This window comes from Phacochoerus africanus, chromosome 2 (genome assembly GCF_016906955.1).
Source record: "Phacochoerus africanus isolate WHEZ1 chromosome 2, ROS_Pafr_v1, whole genome shotgun sequence".
NCBI lineage: Eukaryota > Metazoa > Chordata > Mammalia > Artiodactyla > Suidae > Phacochoerus > Phacochoerus africanus.
In genome coordinates, this window is record NC_062545.1 from 142553282 (window position 1) to 142572024 (window position 18743).

Genomic DNA, 18743 nt, shown 5'->3' on the forward strand with positions numbered 1-18743 from the left:
GAAACAAATCAAACAAATCTTGGATCTGCAATGTGACAAGGATGGCTGTCAGAGACATTATACTGAAGGATAGATGCCAGCCATAAAATAACATATACCGTGTAATTCCACTTATATGGGCTGTTAAAATGGGCAAAAAACAAAAAAATCTATAATATAGTACCTAGGTTCATGCTTGTCTGGATCTGGAATGACCTGTAGGCTAATGGACTGAGAGGGAGTTTGGGGCTTGATGAAATGTACACTGGTCTATACATTTTTCAAGACATCTAAATATATGTTTACCCTTTTATTTCATGTGTCATATCTCAAATTGATTAAGTTATTTAAAAATAGCTTTAAAATATATTGTCAGAGACTTTGATACTGTTTAAAAAGACAACTTGGAGTTCCCGTCGTGGCGCAGTGGTTAACGAATCTGACTACGAACCATGAGGTTGCGGGTTCGATCCCTGCCCTTGCTCAGTGGGTTAAGGACCCGGCGTTGCCATGAGCTGTGGTGTAGGTTGCAGACACGGCTCAGATCCCACATTGCTGTGGCTCTGGCGTAGGCTGGTGGCTACAGCTCCGATTAGACCCCTAGCCTGGGAACCTCCATATGCCACGGGAGCAGCCCTAGAAAAGGCAAAAAGACAATAAAATAAAATGAAAATAAAAAGACAACTTTATTTTCTATAAGTTAGAGGCAATTGTGAGCAAACACAGTTTAGTGAAAGGCATTTGGGTCTGCCACGGACTAGGTAAACTGATCATGTTATGATGCTCTTCATCTATCTCTTTCCTTTCCTTCTTCCTACCTTCAGGACCTCCAAAGTTTATTCTAGCCTGTTTAAAGCCACTTTACTATGAACAAAATGGCATTCATCTTCTTTTTCTTCTGACATGAAAATCTATCCATTGTGGGACACCTAAAGCCTTTTACTCTTTCTATAGAAAATAAATGAAAGTAGGAACTGCATTAGCAATGTCTCATTGATTTGGCTAATATGTTAGCACCATCTAGTAAAAGCATGACAATATTCTTGGTTTCAGGAATCCTGGAAAGAGAGTGGAAAGATGGGGGTATCTGGGGTTCTGTGCTCATCAAACTTTCCTAGACAGCCGTGGGAGGAGCTCAGACAGGAGGGTTACCAAAGGTTTCATGCCTAGCTTTTGTTACTCCTGTAGGTGCAAGTTGGCAGCAACTGTGATGAGCCTCATGGCCCCATGTATCTTGATTATACCAGGGTACACTTACCACAATATTTCTCTTTGATTTTTCTTTCACACTATAAAAAGATAGCATTTTGGGTGATACTTTTAATGATTTTCCAATGGCTTGATTACTTAGTTTGGGTTCCCCAGAAAATATACCCTCCGGCAAATCTAAGTGCTATCGCTTTTCTAGGGTGTGTAATACTAATGAAGACAAGAGTGAAAGAAAAGGCATGGAAGAAGAGGGAAAAAAGAGGAGTTACTAAGGCATCACAGGACATTTCTTAGGAGGAAATAGAGGGAGAATCATTTATCTCCTAGCTCCCAACTTCAGTTCATCCAAGGTCCACCCCAGGGATGGCTAACTCTATGATAACTTGGGTTGCACATTTGGACCTCATTGCTCTCTGAGAAGCCTGAAGGTGGGAGGTGAGAAACAAGTAATGTGGACAGAAGGTGAGGAGTATTCATTAATTCCCATGAAAAGCTGATAAGAGTTCTTGCAGAACTGCATGCTGAAGCAGCACCTGGGATAGAAAATAAGGCCAAGAGACTCAGAGACTGGTTGATGCCAAGATCTGAGGCAGTACATGATTGGATAATAATATTTGTAATGTTGTTTTCAAGTTTTAGAACATATAAAATAATGGCAAGGGGATTATTCTTGATATGTTGTCAGTTTTACTCAAACACCATATTGTCATTGTTTATTTTCTATAGCTGTGATCCCTCATAGGGCATTTTTCTAAAAGAGGTACATGCAAACAGGAGAAAAGATGGAAACATGAATGTGGAGGGGAAGCTATGGTAATACAGATCTAATTTTCCTAAGTAATTACATTGCACATTAACAGGGCACAGAATACAAAGTAGTTGTGAACAGACTTTTCCAGAAAATAATTAGGGAGCTATATTTATCTCTTAACCTATCTTAATAGCAACCTTTCAGGTTTTGCGGTCACATTTTCTGTTTCAAAAATATAAATTGCTGATTTTTTAAGAAGGGCAAAGATATTTACAATTAATGCCAGAAATATGCCCAGGGTATAGGTTTAGATATTTACCAATATAAAGTCTTGACAATAGAAAAGAAAACCTTAAGCTTGGTAGAAAAAAATAAGTCAATACAGAGAAGCAGTTATCTATTACCAACCATTCATTGGGTCATGTAATGGCCCAAGGAAGTCTATCAAGCAGAAAATGGGCTTGATTGGTAAGTTTTATTGGTTGACCACAAGTAGGAATGTGTGACCATTTTCTTCAATATTAGAAGTCTGAAGCACAGAGAAACTTTGTTGAGGATCATTCAGCAAAGAAAAATATACAACCTATGGCCACGAGTGAGCAGTCATTCCTGAAGTACATAGTGGTGAGACCCAAGGCAGAGTGGACTGTTTCTTGGCCAAGAAGTTAGAGGCCTAAAATGAGAACCAAAGGATGGGAGCTGGTCACAGAGAAATCCAGGTTCCTTATCTTACATTAAGAACCACGGACAGCTCCAGGCTGCGGGAGAAAAGGCCCATCTCTGGGATGACGACAGTCTGGGTCTCCGCATCTAATGTGAACACCGGTTTACAGCTAATAAAGTGTGCATATTCAGACCTCTATTAAACACTTATTATGAATGTATTTATGTGAGTAGGGAGGGCCTAATGCTCAAATGAAATGTTCGGGGGGTGAGGGTGAAGAAATAGTTTAAGGATTCAATTTTAGAAATGGTTTTACATTGCATAAATTATTAATCGAGCCGCCATGCAAGGGGCTGGATGATGGGTCAGGCGGGAAAGCCCGTGGGTGGGGGCAGGGGCGGGGATCCCCGCTTCGCTGTTAGAATGTTGCGTGACGGTGGGGGAGAGCGGATCCCACCCAGGTTAGGTCGGAGGAACAGCGCCATGTGCTCCGGGCTCCCCGCTCTCCTGCTGCCCATCTGGCTCTCCTGGACCCTGGGGACGCGAGTCATAGAGCCCCGCAGGTGAGGTAGGGGCTTCCCCCGGGCCCCGCAGCTCCCTCCCGGCGTTGCAGCGCGCAGTCCGGCGGGCCGAGGCGCTCAGCTGCACCCATGGACTCGGCCTGCGCTGCCGCTGGGCGGGGGTCGTAGGGAAGGAGTCGGGCTGCGGAGCGGGTAGGGGGAAGCGGACAGCGTTTCCTTCTCAGTCGCTGCCTGTGTCGCCGTCGCTGACAACCCCGCTCCTTCCCGGGTCGCAGGAATCCTGGCCGCAGGGAGCTGGCTTCGCGGCCGACCCCCGGCCCTACGCCGCGCCGCACCGCCCCGGCTCCTGCCTGCAGTCCCGGGCCAGGCTCAGGGTCCCGCTCCATAGAAGCCTAGGCGGGCGAGAGCGCGGAGGGCCAGGGCCACCGGCCGCGGCCAGTGCGGGGGAGGGCCGGGTGCGCGGCGCGGCGGGCTCGGCCTTGGGCTCGGCGTCTCCTCCCCCTCCCAGCGCTCCCGCGCCCGCTGCTCCTCCTCTCCCAGCTCCCGCTCCTCCTTCCCCCTCCCCCTCCCCCTGCGCCCTCCTCCGCTCGGGGCCAGCGCGGCGGCGGCGGCGGCAGCAGCAGGAGCAGCCCCGGCTGCGGGTCGCGACGGCGGCGGGGCGCCCCCTCCCCCGTGCCGGGGCGCGGCGGAGGGATGTGGGGCTTTGCGGGAGGAAGGCTTTTTGGCATCTTCTCGGCCCCAGTGCTGGTGGCAGTGGTGTGCTGTGCCCAGAGGTAGGGTCGCGGTTGGGTTGACGGGAAACGGGCCGGGCGGCGGGCAGGGCGCGCGGGTGTGCGCGCCGGGCGCTGGCTGGCAAGCTACCGCCTGACCCGGCTTTCTGTGCCCCTCGCCCCTCCCGCAGCGTGAACGATCCTGGGAACATGTCCTTTGTGAAGGAGACGGTGGACAAGCTGTTGAAAGGCTACGACATTCGCCTAAGACCCGACTTCGGGGGTAAGTGGGGTGTGCGCGGCCGCTGCGGGAAGCGCGCGCGACCCACCGCGCTGGCGGCCTGGGTGGAGGAGGGGGGCGGGGGTCGCTTCCGCCGAACTGCGGCGGAGTGGGGAAGGGGACACTTCGCCTGCGCCCCCTCCTCCGATAGCCCACCCCCCCTCCTCAGAGCCGCCCGCAGCCGGTGCCGGAGCCTGGCTGATCACCGTGTCGTGCGCTTCCCGCAGGTCCCCCGGTCTGCGTGGGGATGAACATCGACATCGCCAGCATAGACATGGTTTCCGAAGTCAACATGGTGAGTGCCTGCCCTCCGCAGGGCTGTCCCCGAGCCCCTGCCCCGCTGTCTGGGCCCACAGGCGTACACAGTATCGGGTCAGAGGCCTTCTCTGACGGGCCGAGCTTTCTGGGCCCGCAGAGGGAGCGGCGCTCCCGGGTGCCGGCCTTCTAGTCGCTCGGCCCCCTCCGCCAGCCTGAGCGCGCAGAGGGCGTCGTAGGCGTCAGAGCGGCGCGAAGGGTGCACCTTTCCTGTAGTAGGAAGGGGTCATGGTCTCACCTGAAGCTGGGCTTCCACTGCTGCCTGAGTGCTCCCTGCTCCTCCCGAGGTCGCTACCCTGGTCCTGAGGCTGCCCCAGTGCCATCTCGCTCCCTAGCAACAGGCGCCGGGAAGCGGGGGAGGAGAGGAGAGCTGTGGGGGTGGATCGTATTCTAGGTAAGAGGTACTTCAGGGTTCTTTTGATGTCTTTTGGAAAGAGGTGCTGGCCACTGGAGAGAACGATGGGCGCCGGTCTGTGTGTTCTGTGTGTCTTGGGTCAGTTTCCTTGGTGTCAGCGGCTTTTCCTAGGGTAGGCTTAGGACAGTGAAACCCGGAACCCACTCCTGCAGTCTCTGTCTGAGGTGCTGACGGCCCGGGAGGCTCTGAGAACTGAAGGGCTTGTGCAACCAGCGGGCTCTCTGTGCCCTGAGAAACGAGTGTCCATTGTCACTGAGGGCTGTGTTCATGCTGATGGGATTCAGTGTTCTGACCTGTGGGAAGCAGAGGTCCGTGTCCCGAGGTGCGAAGTGAGTGCTACGGGCTTTTGCTCAGGATCCTTTAGGACGACAGGGAATAAGGAGGAAAAGGACCCCTTTTGTTTGTTAATTGAGCTGAAATATCATGGGCTTCGGAAACAGGTGTATTTTTCTGTTGAGTGACACTTTAGAAATTGTAAGCATGGGCTTTTGGAAACTATAAATATGTGTGTGTATATATATATAGAAAGAAAGAGAGAGGGAGGGCAGGAGGGGGGAAGAGAGAGAGAGAGAGAGAGAGAAAATATATGTGTTTTTTTTGAACAAAATCATTTGGCAACTTTTCTTTTTAAAAATATAGCACTGGCATAGGATAGACTCAATAGATTTCTCAAGTCTGGTGGACCTCAGAGTCACGTGGGAAAACTTGTTTTAAATGCACACTCTCAGGCTCTGATTTTGTATGGAATGGAAGCTTGAGGTCTCTGCATTTAAAACTAGTGCTTCAGATTATTTTGAAGCAGGCATTTTGTGGACATTATTTTGAAAAACATTGCAATAACATAGAAATATGGATGTTTACAAATAAACTAAAACTATTATTTTAAATATACTGTATTTTTGACTACACAGAACTATTTTTATACATTTTTCACTCAATCTAAAGATTTTAAAATTATAAAATGTGATTTTTTAAAAAAGTATCCTTCTTTCAATGTGTATCACTCAGGACATTTATATTCAAAGCATTATAATAATGTGTTAGCAAGAAATGTAGAAGGATATATCGAAAATATCATGTATATTTTACTTTTTGTAATTTTGTAAAAGTTTCTGTTAAAAGGGAGACAAGTTAATATATTCAAGATCTACTCTGTAATATGTGATTTTCTTAATTGGAAACTTTACATTCTTTAGAGAAGATAGTTTTGTACAGAAGCTAATCAACTCTTTAGTGAACTTTTATGTCAAAAATGAAGGAGAAAATATACTGATATGGTGCTTTAAGGACTCCATACTACCAGGGGAATGAGGAGAATGTCTTATTGCAGACCATTGTGTATTTTCTTTGAATTTTTAAACTTAGTTATCCAGTCATTCATGCATCATATTGATACTTAGTATTTTAAAAACTTCATCAATACTTGCCTAATTCTTGCACTATGAATTGAGGTGTCCTAGTTGTCTCTGGACCCAATAATAAAAAGTCAAATTGAAGATACAAGCCATTATATTGAGTAATATTTAATTACATATCGCAAAGCCTATAATTATGCATAATGTAGCTATAGTATAGTTGTGTGCATTTTTTTTTTGAATTCTCATGATGGTAATTTTTGTGGCTTTCAAAACTTGAGGATTGATTGGATTGGAGATTGAAGGCCATTGGATAGATGGACTGACTGGCATCTGAAATATCTTCCACAGGTGGATTGGTAAAATCAGCCCCTAGAAAAATCTGATTTCCCTTAACTCATGATCAAGATCATAGAAATGGTATTTGACCTATTTTTTATTAAAGGAATTTGAAATATAGAATCATAGAAATGGTGAAGTATCATTTTGGAGGTAACATTTTATAGGGAAGGAACTGAGAGTATGTGAGCATAAGATTAAACCCATCCCTCAAATCATGTTGCTTGAAAACAATAAATTATATTTATGAGCTTCCTTCATCACCTTACTAATTGCATAGAGCTAAGTGTTCTTAGGTTATGAAACTAAAGAAGAAATAATATTGCTCTTAGGATGTTGTGGCTAGCAGAGGAGACTTATCAACTATATGTCAAATAGTTGTAACAAAAATTGGTAAGCCCCATTAGAGGAACAAAGGAAAGGGTCTAGGCCTACTGCCAAAGTGGGGAGGGAGAGGGATAGAGGGAGGAAAAGAAGAAAGGATGAAAGAATGGGGGGGGGGGAAGGAGAGACTGAGCTTAGTTCTGACATGGAAAGCCTCCTTGAAGATATTAAGAATGATGTTTTACAGCAGAATTTGACAGAACATTGTAAATCAACTTATAATAATTATTAGGTGATATTTAAGTTGGGTGAGCGAATAGGGGGAATAGAATTGTGACAGACATAGGAAGAGAAGGATGCTCTGGGTCAGGCAAGAAATTGGCAAAGCTATGGATGGACAGATAAGCAGGATAGGAGATTATGATGAAAGCAGGACAAACTCCAGTTCACCTAGGCCCTTCTCTGCCTTGCCAAGGATTTCAGATGCTAATTTTTAAAAATTAAGGCGTCTGAGAGTTCCTATCGTGGCGCAGTGGAAATGAATCGGACTAGGAACCATGAGGTTATGGGTTTGATTTCTGGCTTTGCTCAGTGGGTTAAGGATCTGGCGTTGCTATGAGGTGTGGTGTAGGTCACAGACGTGGCTTGGACCCTGCGTTGCTGTGCCTGTGGCACACTAGCCGGCGGCTGTAGCTCTGATTGGACCCCTAGCCTGGAAATCTCCATATGCCGAGGGTGCGGCCCTAAAAAGCAAAAATAAAAAAATAAAAGTTAAGGGGTCTGCAAATGTTTTCAAGCAGGTGGTGGACATGGTTTAAGATGCGGTTTAAGCTGACTGTTTTGGCCAAAATGTTCGTTAAGGTTCAGGAGTGAGGATGATAAGGTAGAAGAGCAAAATTTACCGGAAGATTAAGGATGAATGATCATGGAAGGCTGTTCTTTGAAGTTTTCTTCTCAACTATATTTTTGAAAACATGTATTTAGTGAAATAAATAAAAACTCACTAATATTTGAAATAAGGATGTGTAAAATATATATCTCAAAGTGGGACAGAGGTGTGCTTGTTAGCATTTTGGGGTGAATGTAAAAAATATTGTTACTTTTCTCTTTAAATGATTGTACGGCACAGTCTTTATCTACTAGTATTGCCTATAGTTGGTACCTCCAATGAATGCCTCTGACTTCCAAAAACTATGTAAATAGATATGTTATGCATACACATATATATGTCATAATGCATTTTGGTGTTTATTAACAGTCTAAGAATGAATTTTAGTATTTTAATATTTAACATTATTGTGCCATAACATGCTTCACTGATAATGGAGATATTCTACATTTCCATGTTTTACTAATCTTCCAATTTTTCTTTCCATGCACTTCTTATTTTTTTAATTAGCTGATTTGATAGCAGTCAAACAAAAAAACATTTTCTTTTACATAACTTCCCTTTTCTCTTAACTCTTAAACTTTTTAGACAATCTTTAAAAACTGTGCATGTTGTTAATTAATAACTTTAATTATTGAGATTTAGTTTACATATTACTTTAAGTGAGATTGTACACATGGTAGAACACTGTCTACTGAAAACTTAAATGCATGTGTTGTGATTCTGGTGCTTAGCATTGGCCCAAGTGTATAATAAACATATGCTGAATAGATATATGGAGGAATGGGTAAGTGGACAAAAATTACTGAAAATTTAGGAAACATAAGGGAATGCTAAAAATATTAAACAATTGGAAAATTTTAATTCAGACATAGTTTTTACTGAGAGAGAATGAAGTATTTTCTTTAAAAATCAATTAATTAAAAAATAGAAACAATATTTTAAAGTAGTCACGAATTCTTTTTTTGAGTTATTAGAATAAGCCATTGTTTGATTTGTTAATTCAGAAACTACACATACTTAATTTTTACTTAATTAATTCTGAAGTATTGGGGATATAAAACTAGACTCAAACTCTAGTAACATAAATACTAATTTCCTATGATTTAACTTGAACTTTGTTATTATTCTATCCTTTATTAGTCTATTAAAAATAGCTTATCCTAATGAAACAGCAACTAGAGTATTATTCGTCCTGATTTCATGCATATAAATCATAAACTATTGTCTTTCTTTTGCCCTGCCCATGGCATGTGGAAGTTCCTCAGCCAGGGATCAAACCCCTGCCACAGCAACGACCTGAGCTGCTGCAGTGACAAAGCTGGATCCTTAGTCTAACTGCATCACAAGAGAATTCCATTTATTGTCTTTTCTTTTCTTTTTTTCCTTTTTTTTTAGATTGTGAGTACCTTTTATGTAACATATGGTGTGTGTCTTTAGTTATTATGAGAGGTGGATTTGTCCCTTATGTTTGCTGTATTGTATCCCTTTCTCATTTGCTGTATTTTCTTTTTATAAAATCAATTTGTTTTCCAATGTCTCGGTATAAAAGAAGTATGGTACATCTCAACAAGCAGCTTTGACACGGCATCACTGATGGATGCAGTCATAGGAACACATAAGCATTTGCACTCATTTTGTGTTTCCCCTCTTAGAAGAGCAGGAAAGAGGAGAGGGTTATCTTGGCTAGAGTGAGCTGAGCTCAACTGGAGAATTCAGCTTTTAGGCATCTTTGATACAACTTCCCTTAATCAGCTCCCCTCCAGCACTGCAGATTCTGGAGTTTCTCTGCCCTTAGTGAATGCTGAAGGAGTACCCAGTGTCCAGCACCTGGCCAACTTCTCAGGCGGAGGAGCTGAATTCCAGGTCGTGTGCTACAAAGAGTCTAATGGGATTGGGAGTTTCAGGTTCGGTTTCCAGGTTTCTGGGAACATCTAGCCCTAGGCAAGTCACTTGACACTCAGTAATTCAGTTTCAGGCTTCCCAGGTGCCTGTGGCATTCCCCACAGAATTACTAAAGTGACAGCACAAAGGGCTTAGTTCCACATAGAAAACTGAGTTAAAGACACCCCCACCATCACAGCCACATAAACATATGTTAGAAAGCTGTCCTTTACTGATTTCTTCTGGAGAGGCTCTGTCTGCACTCAGAGTTTGCATAGGAATTGTTCCTAGCGTTTTAAAGGTTGGAAATGTGCTAATGCTCTTATTACCAAGTAAGCTGGGGGATGACTCAGCAGAACGGAAAAAGTGTCTCTCTGACCCAGTTGGGTTTGGAAAACTGCTTACGTGGAAGGCACTCCAGGGGTCAGGTCCAGGGAGCATGTTGGCAGTTGGTTTCTGATTGCTGCATTTAGGAGGTAAGACTGTTTATTGAGGACATTACTTTCCCCTGGCAGTATGTTTCATGCCTAAGTTATGATCAGACATCAATCCTGGGAAACTGATAAGAAAGCATATAATAGACTTCATAGATGGATGAGAATAATCCCTTACATAATATGCTCTTCATGGAGGGAGGTTTGTGTTTAATATTATAAGGGGTGGTACCGAGAGTGCAAAGAGAATGCTTTTTGTCTTCCCCTTAGGGAGAGTGTTAAACTGTGTTGCTACATCTCTTAAAAGATGGATCTTACTCATTGTCCTGTGGTGAACAACCTCTGCCTGGAACTTGTGCCAGGCTCAGTGATCATATGCTGCATTGCATGTAGAAGTAGGTATTTGGTTTGAATTTAGGGCACAAATCATTTACATATTAAGAACTTTATGAATTTTACTAGTAAAGCAACATGAATTCAACATTTGATGCTGTATAATCTGATATCTATAAAGAGCTCTTCTTTTCTCCCATTGATAGCAGAACCTTTCTTTCTCCCATGGGTTCTATGTCATATCATGCATACTGTGTTTTGAAGCCTACTAAACATTTGGTATAAATAAGTGAAGCTTGCTGACCATTTGGAATCGTTAAATTTTTTTTTTTTTTGTAATACATGTTGAGGTTTAATTTAGGGAGATGATAGCAAACAACAGCTTTATGTCATTTTGTAGTTTATGATGTACTTCAGTTATTTTGTCATATTTGATCATCAAACCTGATGATCCCCTTGGGGAAGTAGATATTATATGTATAGGTAGGTGTTAATCTCATCTCCATTATTTGGGTGAGAAAATAACCTCAGGAATAGCACTGACTTACTACAAAGGCAAAGCTAAGACTTGGTCCTATTTCTTTGTTGTTTCTACCTCATTATGCAACAGAGCAGTAAAAAGATCCTCTGTTAGGGCCTCCTGAGATTTTACCTTTTTCCATGACCTTCATTGCTTTCTGGAAAAAATGGGAAAGTGGATTTTCCCATTTTCCTTTTCCATGAACTCTTAGTCTATCCTTATCACACTATCAAAGTGTAAAATATGATTCTGGTGTGCTTGTTTGATTAGAGTCTTTCTATTTTTCTCCCCCTTAGACTGTAAGCTCCACGAATCAGATCTGTGTCCCAGACCAGCCCTTGCATGGTGCCTGACACGTGGTGTGTGTCGTTCTTCATTTGTATATTTTCCTTCAACCAATCCTATAGATACCTATAATGCCTACCTATAGACAGCATTCAATATTGGTTGAAAGAAAAATGAATGAAGAAATATATGAGTATGAATAAGGAGAAATATTTATTTATTTACAATGAAATATTTTTACAACCCAGAATTTGGGCTCATGACCAAGAAGAACCTTTTACAGGCTAAATGTAATATATACACTTTTTACTTTAAGGGACTTAATTGGATCAGAATTTATATAGTTGTACACAATATGATACCATCAGCTGTCAAGTATTCTTTAGTGGTTACTCCCTTCCCTGGAGAACTTTTACACTGATTTTGATGCGTAAAGGAGGGAATTATGGCAGGCGATGTACAACCTGTGGAAGGGGTAGTGTGGGTATTTCAAATACCGGTCACTGGTGCTTTTGTACACTCCACATTTGTGTGTAATTGGGTGTATCCGTGGTTTGAGCTTTTCTGTATAATAGGGAAGTTTTGGTGCTGTTTCTTATACAGCTCTGTCTTCCCTTTCCGATGGCCACTTGGCAGTGCAGTGGAGCTGCAGTGGTTTTCATGGGTTTGCTGACTTTCCAACACAATTGACTTCTGGGCCATTTATGAAAATTTTCTAGCTGCAAATCTTGGAGGACTAGGACTGGAATAGGTTCCATTTCTTGACAGTTTGCTCAGTCCTGTCGATTCGAGACAGCTAGCCTCCGATATCTGTGGTGGGAGATGTAGATTCCCTTATCCTTGGTTACCAGGAGACTGCAGTAAGAAATAGAAGCCATTTGTAGGCACTAACTCATGTATCCCTTTTTGGCATTTCCCCATTGAACTTAAGCATCACAGAGAAGTGTTAATATAATTAACAGAAACCTTAGCATGCATGAAACTGACGTATTAGATAAATAGGAATTAGATTAAGATATGAGGGTGTCATGGCTTTTTAAAAGCTCAAATTTATGCTTTTCCATTCAATATGAGAGATGATATGTAATCAGTTGATTACATCATACTATTTTACCTCAGTTCTGCAAGGAAAGTGCTCCTATCTTATAAAATATTTAATAAATATACATGCTGTGATTCATGACAGGAAATGCATTTGTTTTATTATGAATTTACTTTAAAAGATAGCAAAAAGCTATGTAACTCTTATTGTGTTTGATACATATATATAAAACATTTGTTACTTAACTCAACATCACATCACTGTTCTTTTAAAATTTAATTGTTGAATAAGATTTTACAATTGATAACTTCAATGAGGAGAAGGAGCAAGTTTTCTGGGTCACCTGTCATTTCATGTTTGTGTGTGTGTGTGTGTGTGTGTGTGTGTGTGTATGAATCCATGCAAACCAAAAAATTAATTTTAAAAGAAATGATAATTTGGAGAATTCATTGTAATATCAGTGATTTTTCTTTCAAAAGAGGATGACTAAAAAATCAAGACTAGATCAGACACCAAGCATAATGCCCGACCTGTAGGATATGTTTAGTAAATACTTGTTCATTGCATTTGTGTACTCCATGACCCTTGTGGTAAAGCTTTACCTTCTGTTTGTTTTATTAGAGAGATTCCTTTATTTGGCTATTTGTGGAGCATGTAAAAGTAACCATAGCTTTAACACATGAGGGTTCCGCGAACTTACCATGGAAAAGACATCTGAATTTTGGAAAACAGTGTCATTCCTATTGTCTAGACCATGGTTTGAAAGGTATAGACCAAGCAGCCTTGTGTGCTGTTAGAGTTATTGCAGGGATTGATACAAGTAAGTACCCTCCAAGCAGAATTTTTCATCACTGTGTTCTTGGGCAGCTGTGGGGCAAGAATGCTGAACCCTAATTTTTTGATGTAGGTCCCCAGTACTTGTACTTGTCCCTTTGGAGGAAGAATTTGGCTGCAGAAGACTGAGAGTAGTGAGGCAAATAAAGTGTTTATTAAGAGAGGAGAGAGAAGATAGGTGTGGAGAAAGCACAGGCAGGTTCCTCTCTCCTGGAAGGGAGAGAGAGAGAGAGACAGAGAGACGGAGAGAAAGAGCAAGAGAGGAAGAGAGCAACATGCCCTTTGGAGGTGGTTTAAATCTCTTGTATAGGGGCAGTCCTTCCGGGCTTCCTCTGGCCAATCATCTTGCATCATCTGGTCTTGAGTCCACATTGGGCCTGACTCAGGGTCCTTCTCTGTGTCTGTACATCTTTTAGCCATAATGGATGCTACAGCCAGGGTTTCTGGGAAGTTAACAGGATGTACTACCTTCTGGTGCCCCTCCCTTTTCTGAGCCCTGAGGAACCTTTCTGTGAGTATGTAGTTCCGGAGGTCTCCTTGACCTCGAGTGAGAAACATGTGGTTTCTATTTTGTATCCAAGCAGGATGCAGCTCCTCCTTGCTCTTGCCTTAGTCTTTCTCTTGAAGCATCTGTCCATAGGGGGCAGATTCCAAGTGCTCAGCCTGGGACCCATCTATCTCCTGCCTTAATTGGTGTAGTCTCTGTTTTGCTTTCCCAAAGCAGTGTACATACTAGAAAAAAGTTGGGAATAACTGTTTGAGTGTATGAGGACCAGGATTGATTGTGCTGTAGTCCTTTTTGTGCTATTAAACATTCTGCTGATAATTCGTTGATTGGTGTGAGGGAGTATTTGATTGTGACATTGAATGAGTTTTCATTTTTGAATTTTTCCTTTGTTTGAGGCCTGGGCACCCAAATTCCTTGTGAGACTGTAATTTCTTGTGGTCTAGGCTAAAATTATGATTGCTTAAGAGAACACTGTTCTGTAGAATGTACATGTGCTCCATAATCAGGATGTTTCTGCCTAGATAATATTGGAATTTCTGTTAAAGATGTAAAATAGGTTTCTTTCCTGCAGGAATTGTCAAGCCCTTTAATATGCTAATGTTTTTTTGGGTAAATCTTATGAGAGGGATGAAGAATTCAATACTTAAAATATATGTTTGGGGATTTTTTTTGGTGAGAAGATGGTGGACCTTATTAACACTTCTTCATGAAGTTTTCTCTAGACACAGTTTAGGAAACGTGGGCCTTACCCATTAAATTAGAAGGATCTTTGATAGGGACAGGATGATTTTTCATATTTCCAGGATGATAACTGAGAAAATGACTGTATTAATAATGCCACTTTTGGTGACCATGCACCAAAGCACAGAAGACACCATTTTGACCCCCCCCAAAAACCCAAAACTAGCAGTGCATATCAGAATGGGTAATATTTTCTGATTATAATTTGGTCGATTAAACAGCACAAAGATTTCTTTTATAATAATACTTTCCGTCACATTGAAGGAAGATCCGTGTGTTTTAAACCTCCCTGTTTTCTTATAAGTGTTAGAAGAGTAAGTGATACAGAAGCAGAGATAGTTGTATTGAGCAAGAGAGAATGCAGAAAAGGCTCTTGGGCCAACAACAGTGGGTTAATTTTGAGAACAAAATATTACTCCTTGAGGCTGTTGAGCTTGGCTGGTGGTTTCTTGGAAGGCTGGAGGTTCCTTCTTGGGTCTGTGGCAGGTAGAACAGACAGTGTATCCCACTTGGGAGGGTTGACCTCTATCCTTGAATAAATTACATTGCATAAACAGATATTTATTACAACCTGTAATATATATTATGTATAATGAAATTGTGTGGTATACTATGTATTGTGCAACTTGCATTATATTTATATGTAAAAGTAAAATTCTCTTTAAAAAGAAGATTTTTGGAGTTCTCTTGTGATGCAGCAGGTTCAGGATCCAGTGTTGTCACTGCAGCAGCTTGGGTCACCGCTGTGGCGTGGATTAGATCCCTGCCCCAGGGACTTCCAAATGCCAAGGGCAAGGCAAAAATAAGTAAATAAATAAATAAATAAATAAAAAGGGGGATTCTCTTTGGTTGAAAGGTTCTGTTGATAAACATTTAACATCCCCTTGAGTAAGTCATCTGTAAAATTTCCTGTGTGACTAATTCTCTATAGTTCTATGAGGAGTCTATATATGTTCATGAATAGGCAGTGACAGTAGCCCTGAGGGCACATGCATTTTCTGGACTGTTCCAGAATCACAGGAATAGTGTAAGAGGGCAGTATTGCTCAGGTAGCGCAGTGGAGGTCCCCCTGGGAACCTGGGCTTGGCTGGTGATAATGGGTGAGTAAACCAAAGTTGATCCAGAAATGTAGAGATTCAAAACTGTTAATTGACTATAAGAGTAATAGATTTTATTTGTTTGCTTGTTTGTTTGATTCTGCACTTAGAAGCATAGAAAGATGGTTTTAAAAAAAAGTGTTCTTGTTTCGCTAAAATTATGTATCTATAGATCCTTTTCTCCTATGCCATGCTTTATTTGTCATTATATCATACTGCCTAAAAGCTTATCTTTCTAATTGAAAAGCTACTCTCTAAGTTTGAAATTTTACTTTATTATTGTGAATGGTTTGAAATTTTAATTATCAAGGTAATTTCGTCAGTATCCTAGGTTATTTTACCTCTAGAAACCATAGGAGGTCTAACTGGCAAGATTGCCCTCGACTGTGAAAAGAGTTGGTTGTCAGAATTCTCAGATTGCAAAAGGGAGTGTGTTAACTTTGGCAAGTCATTCAATCTGTGGTCCTCAATCTGATCATCTTTTTACAAGTACCTTAAGAAAGATTCTCTAAATTGCCTTCTAATCTGATTTCTGTGGTTTCTTAGAGTCTGTGAGCAGTTCGAAACGTAAGGGACCTTCTGTTTGCCTTACACAGACCACTGCTTCTTGTCATTTGATGCCGCATGTGGTTTAACTAGTTATCCAAGTGGTGGTCATTTGGCAGCTTACAGCCTTATAGTCCAAGCGTGGCCAGTGTGAAACTCAGGCCCATTTTCCCAAGCTGCCTGTGCTGTGCACAGTGAGTGTGGGAAGTGTTGCACATGAACAGTGGGATTTACAGTTTATACCCACACACCTAAATTTTTGGGTTTCAGACCTGGTACTGTTCACTTTCTTTGGTAAGAATTTAGAGTTAACCATTTATGAGTGAAAACTGTAGTGGACTGTTAAAATGGTTCTGTTGAATTCAAAGCATGGCCTTTCCCATGATCTCCGAAGAAAAATAACTCAATCTGGAAATGTCAGTTAATGCTACGGGGTACCAAATTGACCACAGTCATTTAAAAAAAAAAAAAAATTCTACATAAGCTTAATTCATGAAGCAGTTTTGAGTCTTCTGTGGTATTCAGCAACATAATTTTAATACTACTTGAGTTCATAATCTAGTCGGAAAGGAAGCAGGCGTGGGCTGAGTCAGTCATCTGTATTGTGCTCTCGGTCACTTTGGGATGATTAGCCAGTATTTGGTGAGGATGATTGTAAGCTTAGGCCACATTGTGGCATCTTTACAAAAACTAAAGTTTTATCATGTTCTACCTCTTTTTTGATTCCTTATCTCAATTAAAATCATTATACATAAAATCCGAGCAAGTCTAACCTGTGTGGATATAGGGATAAAGACTTGGGCTTGCCTGAACTAGAGATTGCAAAGTGAGATACATAAAATTGTTGAATTTTATTCTGTCAGAGGAAAAATGCAGATGTGTAAATTATTCTTTATATATATATGCTTATATATATATAGGATATATGTATTATATAGGAAGCTACCTATTTAGGGTGGTGTAGGTCAAAATATATAGTGTGACTCTAACGTGGATGTAATCCATGATACCCCTTCCAAAATTCATAATTTTTAAAGTGTTTATTTCATAGTTACTGAATTCCTGCTAATAATAGATTATAGTTATCTGGCTAGGGGAAATTGTAGCACAGTCTAGAGATGGTAAATAAGTGATTCCTAATTTAGCCCCTTGAAGTAATATGTCTATGGTGGTAGCCACATGTAGATGTTCCTCAAAGGTCCCCCCCACCCCCGGCTCTTTTCATCCAGAGCAAGAGGGGTGTGGCAGCTAGTCTGAACTAGCAGAGTTCAGATGTTAAAGAGGGGAGACCTTGTTCTAAGTTTAACTGATTTATTGCACCTTGGGCAGCTCCAGCCCTGAGGATCACTGGGTGGTGGAGGTCCTGGGCATCATCTGGTTTCCTGAGAGTAAGGAGAAAAAGTCCATTAAGGCAGATAGATATCCTTGTCTGTCTCTCAGCTGCCCACCTGAATGGTATCTCCCCTTATGGGATAAGAAAGGGGGGCGGTTTACCTGACAGTTTTTCTCTGCATTTATCTTTCTGGGGATTTGAATAAAAAATTTAGATAATCCCAAGCCTCAGTGTGGCTCAGTAATGTCTCTCCTTTGAGCATATATTTCAGTTTCTAAAACCATTAAGGAGAATCCTCTTTTCTTTTCCAACATACTTTGGAGGAAAGTGGGATGAAGTTTGTTAAACAAAGGCTGACAGGAAAGCAAGCATCTATTAATTGAGATCCAATTTCCTGATATGCCAACCTTCACCCAAGTCTATACTTGATTATGCAATAATGTGCAAACAGAAAATTGGAATTTTCTCATGCTGTAATATTAATAGAAACTGTCAGTTAACCAGAGGAAGGACTCACACATCAGTCTCACATATTACTGAACTGATTTCTATGTCAGATAAGTGTGTGTTTCTAGATCACACTTCTGTGGAGATTTTTTTCTGTGACTACTTACATTATAATAGAAGTTGTGAAAACAGCAATCAATAAAACCCTGAAAGAGAAAAGAAAACGTGGTAGGAGTTCTCACCATGGCTCAGTGGAAATGAATCTGACTAGTATCCATGAGGACACAGATTTGATCCCTGGCTTCACTCAGTGGGTTAAGGATCTGGCATTGTCATGATCTGTGGTGTAGGTTGCAGATGTGGCTTGGGTCTGGCATTGCTATGGCTGTGGCTGTGGCTCTGATTTGACCCCTAGCCTGGGAACCTCCATATTCTATGGGTGCAGCCCTAAAAAGACAAAATAAAAGAAAAAGAAAAAGAAAACATGGTAGAATTCCATCACACTGATAGGCAAGCCTGTAGCCATGGTAGAACAGGGGAGTGTAAGGGGCTGATTTCGTGAGTATGAACACAATTTTTGATGCTTCAGAATAAAGTGCTATATCTAATTTACACTTATTCAAATGCATTAGTCCAAAATAAGCTGAAGACATAGATTTTTAAAATTCCAGACATATCAAAGCACCTTGCATTTGTAAGTCATCTCTGGAACTAGTTGGAGAGGGGCAAAGCAATGAACTCCCCCCCCCCTTTTTTTTAAATTTTATGGCTGCATCCACAGCACATGGACGTTCACAGGCTAGGGATTGAATCTGAGCTGCAGCTGCAACCTATGCTAGATCCATTAACTCACTGCACCGAGCCAGGGATTGAACCCACACCTCCACAGCGACCGAGCATCTGAAGTTAGATTCTTAACCTATTGCACCACAGAACGAACTCCTGAACTTTCCCTGTTTTGATTCTCAAAATAATGAATGTGATTTAA

The 18743-nt window shown here is 41.6% G+C and overlaps 1 protein-coding gene across 2 annotated transcripts in view; it reads left to right on the plus strand.

The window, feature by feature from the left end:
- The first annotated feature begins 3046 nt into the window (after positions 1–3046).
- GABRB3 (gamma-aminobutyric acid type A receptor subunit beta3) overlaps positions 3047–18743 on the plus strand; it is a 228811-nt gene continuing 213114 nt past the window's right edge. Inside the window, exons 1-3 of one of the 2 annotated variants that reach the window (XM_047769463.1) lie at positions 3047–3166; positions 4026–4117; positions 4342–4409. In XM_047769463.1, coding sequence (XP_047625419.1) covers positions 3087–3166; positions 4026–4117; positions 4342–4409 — 240 coding nt within the window. In that variant the 5' untranslated portion in view covers positions 3047–3086. Of the gene's footprint in view, positions 3167–3722; positions 3898–4025; positions 4118–4341; positions 4410–18743 lie in introns of those variants that run through there. The other variant, XM_047769462.1, reaches the window with a different exon arrangement.